The sequence below is a fragment of the Borostomias antarcticus genome (assembly GCF_949987555.1).
Source record: "Borostomias antarcticus genome assembly, chromosome: 17".
Classification (NCBI taxonomy): domain Eukaryota; kingdom Metazoa; phylum Chordata; class Actinopteri; order Stomiiformes; family Stomiidae; genus Borostomias; species Borostomias antarcticus.
Window position 1 is genome coordinate 9,170,355 of NC_140250.1, and position 15,140 is coordinate 9,185,494.

The window sequence follows — 15,140 nt, forward strand, 5'->3', positions numbered from 1 at the left end:
CACCCTGATGTTCACGGTTTGACAAACTCATTGGGTTCAGACATGGGATCAGATGTGGGGGTTGCCTCAGCGGAGCCGGTGTGTGGTGGTTGCCTACAGGCAGCTGAGCGTCACCCAGGTGGCTGTGGATAAGGGGAGGTCAACCCTCCATCCCTTCCTCCACCCCCTTCCAAAAGATTCATAAAGAGCTAGTGGACTCACTTGCATCAAGGCAACCTGATTTTTAACCAGCCTTGTTTTAAGTCCCAGTGAGGCCCAAAAGAGAGAGAGAGAGACACGCACGCACACACACACACACACACACACACACACACACACACACAGACACGCACACACACACACACACACACACACACACACACACACACACACACACACCTCCTCATCAGTATAGGTGTTCTACCTGAGGCAGTATTCATTGACCTTTTGTAATGAACTCTTTGAGATCAGACTTAATTGGAACCCAGTTTGGTGTATTTTTGCCAGGAGTTCAACTGGCACACACACACACGCACACATGCTTAATTATCTCTCTCTCTCACACACACACACACACACACACACACACACACACACACACACACACACACACACACACATACACAACACACACTCACACACTGTCTGAGCTCCCTCTGTAGGCCTGTAACGTCTCCACAAAAATGACCTCTTTCTATTCATTCGGGGATAAAACCAGTCAATTACTGGGCGTTTAATTATCTATATCCAACTCATATCTGTGGTGGCTGTCAGCTTTGAGGATTATGCCAGTTTAATATGTTGGGCGCATTGCTAACTATAGACCAGTATGCATGATAGAGTGCTCTCCACACTTGTCTCAAATGCACAGAGAAGATCGTTATAGGACTGAGGATGAGGAGATGGCTATAGATGGAGAATAAAAGATGAACATTGTTTAAAGACCATCGCTGAAAGGCTGTTTTTGTTTTAAAACCAGAGCTGTACACTACACTGCCCCTAGAGGTTTGCTGCGTTGACCTCCAAGGTTTGCTCGCGAGGAATGATCCATGTCTTTGTCAAAGGCCCCCCTAAGCCCTGGTCTCTCTCTCTCTCTCTCTCTCTCTCTCTCTCTCTCTCCGTCTCCCCCCAGGCATGGCCCTGTACGCCTGCATGGGCCCGGAGGGCTACTGGGACCAGCAGGGCCCGGACCTCAGCAACTGCACCTCCCCCTGGGTGAACCACATCAGCCAGAAGGTAAGGAGGTCGTAGCGGCCACATCCCTCACCTCAGAACTGGGGGGTGCCTCGGAGTGACGCTTTTCACCCCAAAAAATATAGAGCTTTGGTTGTTCAAAGGAACATCTTCATCCAAGTGTTTATTTCCCATTGTTTTCTTCCCTTGGAGCTTGACTTTTTAGCTCAGAGTTTCCACTCACTGAGGTGAGGATGAAAAAAAAGAGAACACGTACACTTCAGCCTCAAGGACTTCTATTGAAGACAGCCTGCTCTAGGCCTTGGCCAACAATGGTAGTAGCCGATATAACAGTGCTGTAATTATTAGACCCATTTCAAAGCTTTTCACAGCCTTCAGTAGTCAGCTCAGGCCCCAAGGGTGCCTGTCCAGTTGGCTAGACAAGCGCTAACACACAAGCCACGTATTCCCCGTGTTTAAATCTGGAATGAAATTGTGTATATAGAGATGATGGTTGTTGTGGGGCAACAGCACGCTGTTTATGAATCGGGAGGGGGGGGGCAAAACTCGTAGGACCCCGAGGCACCCAGGCAATAACACTTATGATCCACTCCACAGTGCAGACCTCAGCACATTAACCAAGCGGCAGTTTGTGGATGGAGGAGGAGTATCAAACAGAGAGATAGGGAGAGGGACAGAGACAGAGAGATAGGGAGAGGGACAGAGACAGAGAGATAGGGAGAGGGACAGAGACAGAGAGAGAGGGACAGAGAGAGAGAGATAGGGACAGAGAGAGAGGGACAGAGACAGACGGATAGGAAGAGGGACAGAGAGAGAGGGAAAGGGACAGAGAGATAGGGAGAGAGACAGAGAGATAGGGAGAGGGACAGAGACAGAGAGATAGGGAGAGGGACAGAGAGATAGGGAGAGGGACAGAGAGAGAGGGAGAGGGACAGAGACAGAGAGATAGGGAGAGGGACAGAGATAGGGAGAGGGACAGAGACAGAGAGAGAGGGACAGAGAGATAGGGACAGAGACAGAGAGAGAGGGAGAGGGACAGAGAGAGAGGGACAGAGACAGAGAGATAGGGAGAGGGACAGAGACAGATTGAGAGGGACAGAGACAGAGAGATAGGGAGAGGGACAGAGACAGAGAGATAGGGAGAGGGACAGAGACAGAGATAGGGAGAGGGACAGAGACAGAGAGAGAGGGACAGAGACAGAGAGATAGGGAGAGGGACAGAGACAGAGATAGGGAGAGGGACAGAGACAGAGAGAGAAGGAAAGAGACAGAGAGATAGGGAGAGGGACAGAGACAGAGAGATAGGGAGAGGGACAGAGACAGAGAGATAGGGAGAGGGACAGAGACAGAGAGATAGGGAGAGGGACAGAGAGAGAGGGACAGAGACAGAGAGATAGGGAGAGGGACAGAGACAGAGAGAGATGGACAGAGACAGAGAGATAGGGAGAGGGACAGAGACAGAGAGAGAGGGACAGAGAGACAGGGAGAGGGACAGAGACAGAGAGATAGGGACAGAGACAGAGAGAGAGGGAGAGGGACAGAGAGAGAGGGAGAGGGACAGAGACAGAGAGAGAGGGACAGAGACAGGGAGAGAGGGAGAGGGACTGAGAAAGAGAGATAGGGAGAGGGACAGAGACAGAGAGAGAAGTATCACGTTGTTGTTGTTGGTTTTTGCAACGCTCTGCTTTTTGAACGGTGGGTGTGATAAAGCTCCATTGTGATGTTTTTGGATGTAAACTACAGCCAAGTGCAATTTTGCTGAAGTCGATGTGGAGTCAATGTCGCCCTTTGAAGTAGAGGTGGGGGAAATAATCGATTTTTCGATGCATCGTGATTCTGTCTTGAACGATTTGAGCATCGATGCGAAAAACCCATAATCGATTTTTATTTATTTATTTATTTATTTATATTTATAAATAAAAAAAGTTCTGCGCTATTCGCGTACATTCATTGTGGCTTAGTAGCAAAACGTTGGCGAATCACAAGGCGACGTAAAGTACGTAAAATAAGCATGTGTGTTATGTTGTTGTGTAAAGCGTGCAGGTTGGGAGAAATGAAAACATGGTTGAAGCGAGACATCCGAGACATCCGACCGGCACCCAGTTCTCTAAAAGCATGTGTGTGGAGGCATTTTGGCTTCTATGATATCGAGGGGAAAAGAGAGCTGGAGAAGAGCCACACGGTGTGCAAGCTGTGTCGAGCTCAACTTAAAGGAGTAGTAAATGGAAAATGCATGTTTAGCCCTGTTTTAAGGTAACTTATCATCATATACAATGATTCAGATCAAAACGTTGACAAAGCTAGCATTTTCGAGAAAGTTGATAATTGCTCTACCACCGTTTTGGTCATACAATGGATGTGGGTGGGCATCTTCAAAAATCATTCAAAAACATGTTAAACTCTCGATTTCAAAGACAAGAAACTCACCTAGGTGTTAGTTGGCGTTCTGGCATATAATTCGTAAGATTCTAGTTCATCTGGAAAGGCTTTTTAAAAATATTTAGCATCGAACTATTTAGTCGCAGCACATCCGCTCCGAGTAGGAAATGAGTCCTTACCCCAAGTGAAGGAGTTCAAGTATCTGGGGGTCTTGTTCACAAGTGAGGGAACCATGGAGAAGGAGTTTGGCCGGAGAATCGGAGCAGCTGGTGCAGTTCTGCAGTCGCTTTACCGCACTGTTGTGACGAAAAGAGATTTGAGCCAAAAGGCAAAGCTCTCGATCTACCGGTCTTTCTTCGTCCCTACCCTCACCTATGGTCATGAAGGATGGGTCATGACCGAAAGAACGAGATCACGGATACAAGCGGCCGAAATGAGTTTTCTCCGGAGGGTGGCTGGGGTCTCCCTGAGAGATCGGGTGAGAAGTTCAGTCATCCGGGAGAGACTCGGAGTAGAGCCGCTGCTCCTTTGCGTCGAAAGGAGCCAGTTGAGGTGGTTCGGGCATCTAGTGAGGATGCCTCCTGGGCGCTCCCTAGGGAGGTGTTCCAGGCGTGTCCAGCTGGGAGGAGGCCACGGGGTAGACCCAGGACTAGGTGGCGGGATTACATCTCCGCACTGGCCTGTGAGCGGCTAAAGATTCCCCAGGCAGAGCTGGTTGATGTTGCCAGGGAAAGGGATGTCTGGGGCCCCCTGCTGGAGCTGCTGCCTCCGCGACCCGACCCCGGATAAGCAGATGAAGATGGATGGATGGATGGACATACGTGTGTAAACTTCCGCTTTAACTGATTCCGATCTTGCGCAATGCCTTAATCTCGCGGTAGGCGGAGTCCGTGGATTCCGGCTCAGCTTCCTTATTGAAAAGCTAGCCTCAACAACAAGACAGGCTCGTGCGAAGCGTTTGGGATCTCAACAATGACACACTATTGTGTCATTGCCAATTGTGGCAAAATCCGTTCATCTGTAACTTGTCATAGACTTCCCTACAACGATCCCGCAAGATTGAAGTTGTGGCTAGAATCTATTTACTTAGACGTAAACACACCCGTGGATATTCTTCGGGTCTTAGATCACCGTGTGTGCACTTTGCATTTTGAGGACAAATGTTATAAGCCTAGGCTATTCTTGAAGAAATCTCCCAAAAGGGTCTTCCTCAAATGTGATGCTGTTCCGACTTTACATAGAGGAACGACAGAAGACGAACGAGTGTAAGAACTTGAGGTAAGTTCTTATTGCCAGCTGTGTGTGTGTGTGTGTGTGTGTGTGTGTGGGCCCGTGTGTGTGTTGAAGCATAATAATAATAATAATAATAATCCCTTTGCTAAGACCAAATAGAATTGTAAGAAGTGGTCTTAGAGCATGAAATTATAAAAATTGAGATTTTGATAAGATTTATTCGCTTGGACATAAATACTAGTGGTAAAAGCAGGACTCACTTTCAACAGGCAAGGAGTCAGACTCGTGGACCGAAAGGTTTGCCAAGTCAGCGGTTAGCAACAGGTCCCACTCGGTACAGCACAAACTTTCCTCTTCGGTGGGCTTCTGTCGGCAATGTTTGCAAGCACACCACCAAACACCCGTGGTTCGTGGTATAGCGACAGCTTCATCGACCATCTCTGGCTCTGCGGTTCGGCGAGCCTCCATCTCTTCCATTTGCTGAACTGTACTGTAGCCTAGGGCTTCCTTGTCTGTGAGCTAAAGAGTAGCGTGAGCAGTGAGCAAACTAGCTAGCCTAGCTAAAATAAACAATAGCTACCATAAGTAGTTCCGCTTCCTGAATCCCCTCTGCGGATTGATCTACACATCTACAACGATCGCTTCAATACTAGTCAATGGATTTCATAAAATGATCAATAAAACCCTACAGGATTTATACTTTGCGGCGAATTTGATGTCAGAACACCAACGGACACCAATTACCCCCTCGGTGAGCTTCTTGTCTTTGAAATCGAGAGTTTAACATGTTTTTGAATGATTTTTCACGGTGCCCACCCACATCCATTGTATGACCAAAACGGTGGTAGAGCAATTATCAGACTTTCTCAAAAGTGCTAGTTTTGTCAACGTTTTGATCTGAACCATTGTATATGATCATAAGTAACCTTAAAACAGGGCTAAACATGCATTTTCCCTTTACTACTCCTTTAAGTATTTTGGAAACACAACGAACATGAGGCAGCATATTTTGCGTTGCCACCCGGGACTCAAGCTAGAGGAAAGGCAGCCGGCTGAAGCTGTAATGGCTCAGAGAAGGATCGACCAGGCATTAATAGCCAAGCTTACGTTGAACTCGGAAAGGGCAAAACGAATCTCTAACTCGGTCGCAACTTTCATAGCCAAAGATTTGCGCCCATGCTACACACTCTGGAGCCAAGATACTCCGTTCGGTGGCGACGTTTTTTTACTGACACAGCGATCCCAAGCTCTAGGAAACCAAAACCGAGGTAATAGAATCACTGAAGAAAGCACCGAGGGTGGCTGTAACGTGCGATGCGTGGACATCCATTTCTGTCTTATTTTTGTATGAGAGCTGGTACAGTACAGAGATCATTTATATGAAAGCTATTTTGGATTTTGGTATACACAGCAAACTGTTTTGTCAGTGTTGTTACAAAAGATAAGTAGACCTACATTTTGGTTAAACAGAACTCATGAGAGCTGGTACAGAAATGTATAGCATTTCTATGAATGCTGTTTTTGACTTATATTCAGCATGTTTTTTGCTGTAACTAATTTGCTACAAGGATGCTGTTTGGGCTAGTAGGTTAATAAAATAAAAACGGAAAATTAATATGTTTATTTTGATTATGGATAATTACAAATACACTTTTTTTTTAAGTAGCAAGTGTGGAAGTGAAAGATCATCAATAATCGTTTTAGAATCGCATGCGATGCATCGATAATCGTTTTATAATCGAGAATCGTTTCATAATCGAGAATCGTTTTGTAATCGAATCGTTGCCCTCTGAATCGATTTAGAATCGAATCGTGAGGTGCCCAGAGATTCCCACCCCTACTGTGAAGCTCTGGACCAACTCTTTTGAGTTTCATACTCACAGTATGACAGATGCCACATTAACAAACCAACCAGATTATAAACTTCACCTATTTCTCTGTTCTATTACTGCCACCGTGGAAATGACAGACAGATTGTGGGTACATTCGTAACGAAAGTGCTATTAATCTCTATTAGGCAAATTACCTATGAGGGATGAGCCTGCCAGCCCCCTTTGTCGCCGTGGCGACGGGGAATTTAAATGAAGATCAACCTGTCAGGCATCCCAGAATATCGTCTGGCGCTTCCTTTCGCGCCACTATCCCCGGCTCCTCTCATTAACAGAGACACAGAGAGGGGGAGGGAGGGGGGGGGAGAGAGAGGGAGGGGGGGAGAGAGAGAGAGGGGGGGGAGGGGGAGAGAGAGAGAGAAGGGCCGAGAGTGAGAAATAGAGACCACGGAGAGAAAAAAAAAAGGTTTGACAGATCTCAGTTTTTGTCACTCTGTCCATAGCTCAACTCATTAAGAGGGGAACAGAGAGACCGAGAGGGAGGGAGAGAAAGAGAGAGATGGAGGGAGGGAGAGAAAGAGAGATAGTGTAAGCTTCTATAGACACACACACACACGGGGATCAGGTTTCGAAAGCCCAATGGAGCCGGTGTAATTGGTTCTGCTAATAAACACGAAGGCAATGATTGCAAGTGATGGCCGAGTAAATCAAGGCCTCTCGTCAGTGGACAACCGCCATCTTCTCCCTAATGCACCGATTAATCAAGTGTGGGAGGTCGCCGGCTAACGCCTCCACTCATCTGGACATACACCCCTAGATACCCTCTGAATGTTGTGTCAGGAAGGAGAGGGCGTTCAAAGTGGCCCTTGTTGACACAACGAGGAGATACATTAAAGGCTTCAAACAGGCTTCAAACACACACAAAAAAAGAGGGCTACAAACTTCCTTTAGCTTTTCTTCATCCGCAGAGTCATAGAATTCCTCAAACACACATTCAGCCCTGGTAGAGTCCCTGTTAGATGATGTCAGATGTTCGGATCCAGCAGTATTTGACCACATTCCAGTTGCTCAGAGATCAGAGAGTGCAATCCGCTGGGCACGGTCCCAGCCATCACGTGGGCATCCATCTGCACGGAACACCTTCCATGTTCCTTAGATAAGACCCGTTCAATTAAATGGCCTGGCGGTAGTGACGGCAGAACTTTTTGAGTGTACTCTCGTACATTAAAAGCCGCCAGAAATCAAAATGAAAAGCCTCTTAAAGAAAAAAACAGCAACTGATATGAAAGGTGCTATCCCGCTTCATTAGCCTGCTGCTTGGCACTGATATTGTTTGCAATTTAGAAGCTAAGAGACAACAGACTTGCAAACTACAAAGCGTACGTTTGCGGGCAAATTGCGACTCTCATTAGCAAACAAACAGAATCTTCTGTAGCTGGAGGAGATTCTTAATTAAATATATTTCCTTTTTTATATTGTATTATATGAGTCTTTATTTTTTCTCCCGGCAGGAACAAAATTATGTGGAGGTACAGTTTAAGGCTAAGTGGAGAAGAAGGAGAGGCTCTGGCCTTCATCAGAGCATAACATGTTTAATCTTTTTAGCCTTTATTTATGGTATATAAAAATACACTGAAACCACCTTGAGAGTGAGGGATAGCAAGGGAGAGGTAGAGAGTACAGAGGAGAGCAGTTGATGGTTGAGCGAGTGAAAGATAAGCGTGGGAGGAGATGGAGAAATCAGAAAATAAAAGAGATTGGACACACAACACATTTCATGCCTCAAGGCAACTGAAGTGAAATCGACTGTAATAATCATTGATGTTTTTTTTGCCACAGACCACACCGAAGCCCAAGACACACATAAGCATACAAATGACAAAGAAAATGGATTTCAACACGGGCTTCATTTTACGTTTCTCTCTAAGAAACCAGTTATTACTGTCACATATCCATGGGGAGTTCTCTCCATTGTTGACTTCCCAATTCCTGTTACGGTATTGGCTCTTGTGCACATTCAGGTGAACAGTGCCTCACCTATAATTCCAGGTGATAAAAGTGACATATTTACACGCTAAACAACGTCCATTTTACAATGTTTGACAAGTGTAGTGATGCAATTTTAACTGAAAATAATGAGGCCATGGTACAGATTTGTATGTTGGGTGCAGGGAATATAGATGCCTTCTTGTTTTGCGATCTCTTTTTTTCTCCGCTGGTCTTCATTGCCAATTCCAGACTAGATTTGGCTTGGTTAATGTCCAGTTTTTGCTACTGAGCATGATAACCAGATGTAGATTGCAGATCTGAATGTATACTCTGTATGTGTGTGCGTGTGTGTGTGTGTGCGTGTGCATGTGTGTGTGTGCGCGTGTGCATGTGTGTGTGTGCGTGTGTGCATGTGTGTGTGTGCGTGTGAAAATGCCCTCTAATCCCAGTCTCTGTTTGGTTTGATCCAGCTGCGGGCGGGAGAGACTGCAGCCGTTATCGCCAGGGAGCTGGCGGAGCAAACCAAGAGTCACCTCCAGGCGGGGGACATCACCTACACGGTCCGAGCCATGGGTCAGCTGGTGGACCTGCTCGACGTGCAGCTCAGAAACCTCACCCCCGGAGGCAAAGACAGCGCGGCCCGCAGCCTAAACAAGGTGGGTGTCGCCGGACACCTGGATAAGCAATGCTTCGGTCCTGAATCTCATAACTGGCTTCCTCCTTCTCCCTTTACTCGGGTACTGATATGACTGAATTTGACAGGTGCGAGCAACAGAGCCGGCAAGGTCCCAACCTACTGCCCCGCCCATCTGCATCGCTCAGATCAGTAGTGAGAAAGAACACCGGTTGAAGAATGGATGTTATTTCGGTGCATCGATTTAATGCCAAAGGCAGAGCCGCTGTTACACGCGTACGCCCTTCTCTACCTGTAGACAGCCTGTCTAGCTCTCATCCTCCCCGTGTTTCATTGGCTGAGGCTAGCTGCCAAACCACTTCAAACCGGTCAAACCCGAACAGCAGGTATTGTTTTAATGACCTGCACTTCAGCCCACCACTGTCTTCCCAAAAGATCTCCAGCATCTCAGCCCAGTAACACCCCACTCCCCCCCCCCCCCCCCAAAAAAAAGAGATGTTTCAGAGGCTCACCTGGTAGTGTGAAAATTAAAAGGCATAGCGGCTCTGGAACACAGAAAGGGGAACATATTTTAAAGTGGGGCATGGAAGGTCAGTGCATAAAACAGGGCTGAATCTCCGGCTCCGGGAGTTTAGCGTTGTTGTCTTTTATTATAGTTCTAAACTAATTAAATCACGCGGAAATGTACAGTCAGGCACACCTCGCGGCACTCGGGCAAGCTGATCTAAAATAACACCGTCTGAGAGGCATCGACAGGAAAGCAAACATCGGTGACATTCTAAATGTCAGACGGTAATTTGTCTGAACGGCTTCACTTGTAGTGGAACACGAACACCTGTTCCCCAAATCATTTTTTTTTCTTTTTTCTCACAACTATTTTATTGCCGCACACAGATGTCCCCATTGAGGTTTTAGTGCCAGTTTCCTGGCACTGCGCCTTGGTGACGGCCAAGGGCATGAATGGTGGTCTGACACACATGTCGCACTTCTGAACCCGTATGATTTTAGTTTACATTTGCTTCAGATGAATCAGCCTTTTCTCGATTAAGTACGTTCACCGCAGTGCCTGGGAGGTACATTGATGAGACCCAACAGGTTGTCAACAGGTTGTAAAACTAATAACTCTAATACGTTGAAGATCTGTAGAAAAGCTAAATGGCATTAGGGCCTGTGTCCACACAGCGTTTTTCTCAGATGCCGGGGAGCAATTCATCACAGCATCAAAAAAGCGTTTTGTGAACGCTCTGTGAACGTGACACGCTGATGTCAAGTGACATCAGTTTTGAAAACAATGACGGTGTAAGGGGGCTGGTTGGCTAGCTGACCCAAACGCAGGACCATGGACACAGATGGACAGTTCCAAGCCCAGAGGGCGGTTTAATACAATAGCGGCGGTACAGAGGGCAAGGCAAAGGGTAGTCAAGTTCAGGCAGGGGTCATTCGATCAACAAACAATGTCCAGAAAACATAATCCAAGCCGTGGTCGAGGTCCGGGGAGAATGGGTCGGGGAAGCCGTGTGTCAGTCCAGGGAAAGAGCAGCAAACAAACCGGAATCTGGAGGAGTGGAGAGTAGAATGAGTAACACGGAAAAAAACAACTATAATAACTACTAGCACGGGAACTTAGCAAACCACAACTTGCCACAAGGAATCTTAGGGAAGAACTGGCGACGAACGTTGGGAAGACCGGGTTCTTATAGGGGAGGTGATTGGATGAGTAGTGGCAGCAGGTGAGCCGCGCCCTCGGAGCTCGTTAGCCGAACCGTGTTCAGGTGTGCGGGGGTGATTACGTCGGAGGGCGCGCAGAGCGCGCGCTGAAGTGGAAGGCCGTGGCGTGCGCGCTGCGGGAACGGTGGTGGGAGCTGGAGAGCGCCCAGGCGGAGGCGGAGCCGTAACAGACGGACAAAAATATATGAGAGTAAACCAGTTAGAACACCACCACTACATATACTGTATATGTTTGACATTTCTCGTCTCTAATTATTGGTACCATAATCTCACTGATCTAAAATCATTTATAAAGTTAAGCACAGGCTATGGCTCAAGAGATAGAGCGGGTCATCCATTGACCGCAGGGTCGGCGGTTTGAGTCCCGGCTCCTCCTGTCCACATTTCGAAGTGTCCTTGGGCAAGACACTGAACCCCAAATTGCTCCCAATGAGCAGGCTGGCACCTTGCATGGCAGTTGCCGCAATTGGTGTGTGAATGTCTGTGTGGCCATTGTAAAGCACTTTGGATAAAAGCGCTATTTAAGTGCAGTCCATTTACCATTTATCACAGCAATGGTGCTGTCACAAGTTTAACTCCATCACTTGTCAGTACCTCACTGGGCTCAAACTCGCGTCCAACTTGATGGCACGGCTGGGCGATATTTATACTGAGGAAAGAGTTTAATCAATAAATCTCAGCTACACATCATTGTTACTGCTTTGAGTAGCCTGGTTTGACAAAGCTACCATTAGTCAATCAATTAACCATTGCAGAGCGTCATACGCTCTCTCTCTTCATTGGAAACAGTTGAAAAAATACGCTACATGGCTCTCCGAAAAAACAAAACACTATGTGGACACATGCCCTTCACCAAGCCTTCATCCAGGGAAGAGAAAACAACTTCAAGGCAGAATATACAGCTCATACAAAAGGCCGTCAACAAGAACATTGGCATTTAGCATTTTAGCATTATCTCTCAGCGCTACGCTGACTGCCTGCCGCATGGAGGAACCTATTATCCCCCAGTATATTCCCAGCCTTACTCAAGGTTACCCTGTTTGGCCTCAGCCCTTTGCATAATAAATACTTTCTCCCTCTTTCTGGCTCGTTGGTGTTTACCTTCAGTTTCAGTCATTTCAATAGGAGCTAAAGCAAATCACAGATTCCTTTGATAGCGAGGCGCACTCCTCGCCGCCGGCCAAGCAAAAAGCGGATTGAGTTAGCAGACACTGAGGGTCCGTGACACTTTCATGATCAAAGGGGAGCTCGCAAAAGGCACTGACGGGACCACTTTCAGGAGAGCGGGGTCGTGATGTGCCTCCTTCATTGGAAGACAGCGCCTGTCTTGGCTCATCAGGAGCACATCAGCGCTGCGTCAAAGCCGACCGCCTCGCCACACAATAGGCCTCTGTTTACCTTTAGCACCGGCGCATTAGCCCTGCCAACCTCTTTCACAAATGAAGACTGCATATGAATTAAAATGGGCTATGAATGTGCAGCTGTTCTGGTTCTCCAGATCGACCTGCTAATGTCAGTGCTGGGTATGCTAATGCCATACTCTTTTTAGCTTTAGCTCTCCTTCCATGCTGACAGGGGTTTCCAGGTTAAATAGTTCTCACTCGCTTTTCATTTTCTCTCCACCCAGAGGGACGAGCTGGTAACCTTGAAACTCCACTTTAAAGAGGAACAACAGTCTTGCTGCCCCAATCCCCACCAGGGGAGTGTGGCTCACTCTGGCGCTAATTAAGACTAGCTCTCTGTGATGTTTTTGAAGCAAGGGTATAATTCATGCACGGGCCGCTTTTGTAGAGTTTATGTAAAATCCAAAGCACTTAATTAGCAAGAGTAAAAGGTGATGTTTTTGCCCCCCTTTCAAGCTACTGAAACTGTTTGTGGTGTTGACCTTTTCGCTAACTGTTACATTTTTCCCGGGCTTTGCAGCTGCAGAAAAGAGAGCGCTCTTGCCGGTTTTACGTCCAGGTATTTTGACGCCCTTTGACCCCACGTCCTCCCATCCCCCCTCATTTCATCGAGCCCATCTCTTTCCCCAGTGACTGTGGTCCCTGATTGTGTGTTATTCTTTGTAGTGCTCCCTCTGTTTTTGATACGAATTAATTCTGATGTCCATACGGACCTGCCATGTGAACTTTCACCTTTTGAGAACCAAAACATAAATCTGGAATTAAACATCCTTCAGGAGTAACTGAGGTGTCAAAGGGCTAGATTTCACTGGTATTGGTCATTCCATCCAGACATCCCAATCCCCTAATAATGCCAATAGCACTCCACCCCCACCCCACCTCACCCCACCTCCCTTTAAGTCATGTGACCTCAGCTCTGCAGCATGCTTCGAGTGCTAATGCTTCCTTCCTATGTCTGTGCTTGTGACCTGATGGTGTTTGATTTGAGGACTTTGGCTCTATATGTAACGGTAGTAGCTGTGGTTTGTTGTTCGTTTGACCCATGTTGAGGGATTGTTCAGGGTGGGACACGAACCTGCACATTCTTCATTAACACATCCTTTATACTAGGGGAGTGAGTTTCACCAGCTACTTGCTACCACTCCCTCGGAGGACTACACTCACTCCACCAGGGTTTATGAGGACTCACCATTCACCCGGTTACATAATTACACTGTAATTGTAATAAATACACTGAGCAGAAGGTGATGAAAATAAACAGGACGGTGATGAAGTGGTTGTGGGACAGACCCTTTACAGTAGCAAGGGACAGTTGGACAACATGTCAGTAGTGATTGAGTGAAAATGGGGTAAAATCTGAAATACATGAAATACAAGAATATGGATACGAATTATGGCATCTTTGTTTTTGAAGATATCCTGGAGAGATTGAAAAGATGATGACATTGCGTTATAGTAAAAGATGATGACATTGTGTTACAGTAAAATATGATGACATTGTGTTACAGTAAACGATGATGACATTGTGTTACAGTAAAAGTATTATCTCGATAAAACTGCATTTATTGTTTCATAACTTTAAGATGACTGTAGATTAACATAACTTTTGTCATTGAAATATACAATTACATGTATTAAGATACTGTTCACAGAAACCCAGTTTATAAGCCCAGTAAATAAATGATAAAAAAAACACCTCAGATATCTATCTCAAAGTGTAGCTGACTTGATTTAGAGAAATGAGAGTATGGAGCCTAAAGTGGCCTCATTATACAGTAGAAAGCTCTCTGCGGCTCCACTGAAAGCCCAGACTTGTTCTGGCACTTCCTGGTTAATTATAAATGTTTCCCAGTTTGTACAGATCCTTCCATGGCTGTTGTGTTGGCTCTAGCACTGTCTTGATATCCACAGGATCATCAGTAGCTGTCATCAAAATGAGTTTTACTTGGGAGGGGGCAGATGAGGAGACATGCCTCTCCTCCCTGCAGATGGCTTCGTTACCTTACCAGATGTTACCCTACATGAATCCACCTTAAAACTCGTGTCGAGGAACATGTACTTTGATAGATTAAATTCCCTTAAGCCACTGAAATACAAGATGCGATTGCACATGTTACTGTGGATGACATACAGACAGGTGACCGATTAAAGGGAGACCCTGAATAAATGAGGAGAAACATAACAAGTGCAGATGCTTCCATACAGGTGTACTGCATGATACAGTGAAGCAATGAACATCCCATCATGCTCTGTGGCATGTATAAACATGCTGAGCAAGCCCAGCTGACCTTGATTTTTGGATCAATATGACAAGGAAGGAAAATATCTAAGTGACTTTGAAGAAGGTTTCATTATTGGGGATGGCAGGAGCTCCAGTCACAAAGACTTCCCTAACTGGCTAATGTTTCAGTAGGAACAGTGACTTAATGACTTAAAATGACATCTGCAATGTCACTTAAAGTGACTTAAAGTGGCATCTGCATTTAGGTCTGTGGGAAAGAGATCAGTAAATAGGTGTCGGAAAAACACGTACTGACCGGGGAGGCTTGTGCATCCGATATGTAAGGAAAAACAGAAGTTATCGGCTGGGTTCCGAATCGCATACTTCTTCTTTTCACTACCAGTACGTACTACAGCTTCCCCTAGAAAGTACGTTCTTTGCACGCAGTCCCCGGTGCGACTCGCACATGTGACGTAATTTCCGCTTCGCACAGGATTGTGGGTCAGAATAGCCAGAATAGTCTGCTGGCTTGCATACTGCAAAATATGACC

General features: G+C 46.4%; 1 protein-coding gene across 1 annotated transcript in view; it reads left to right on the forward strand.

Moving 5' to 3' along the window:
• The window catches only part of LOC311320476 (adhesion G protein-coupled receptor L3-like), a gene marked incomplete at its 3' end in the record, with an annotated part of 153,920 nt that overhangs the window by 73,785 nt on the left and 64,995 nt on the right, over positions 1-15,140 (forward strand). Inside the window, exons 6-8 of the mRNA XM_084452234.1 lie at positions 1,112-1,215; positions 9,074-9,259; positions 12,889-12,927. Coding sequence (XP_084308360.1) covers positions 1,112-1,215; positions 9,074-9,259; positions 12,889-12,927 — 329 coding nt within the window. The remainder of the gene's footprint in view (positions 1-1,111; positions 1,216-9,073; positions 9,260-12,888; positions 12,928-15,140) is intronic.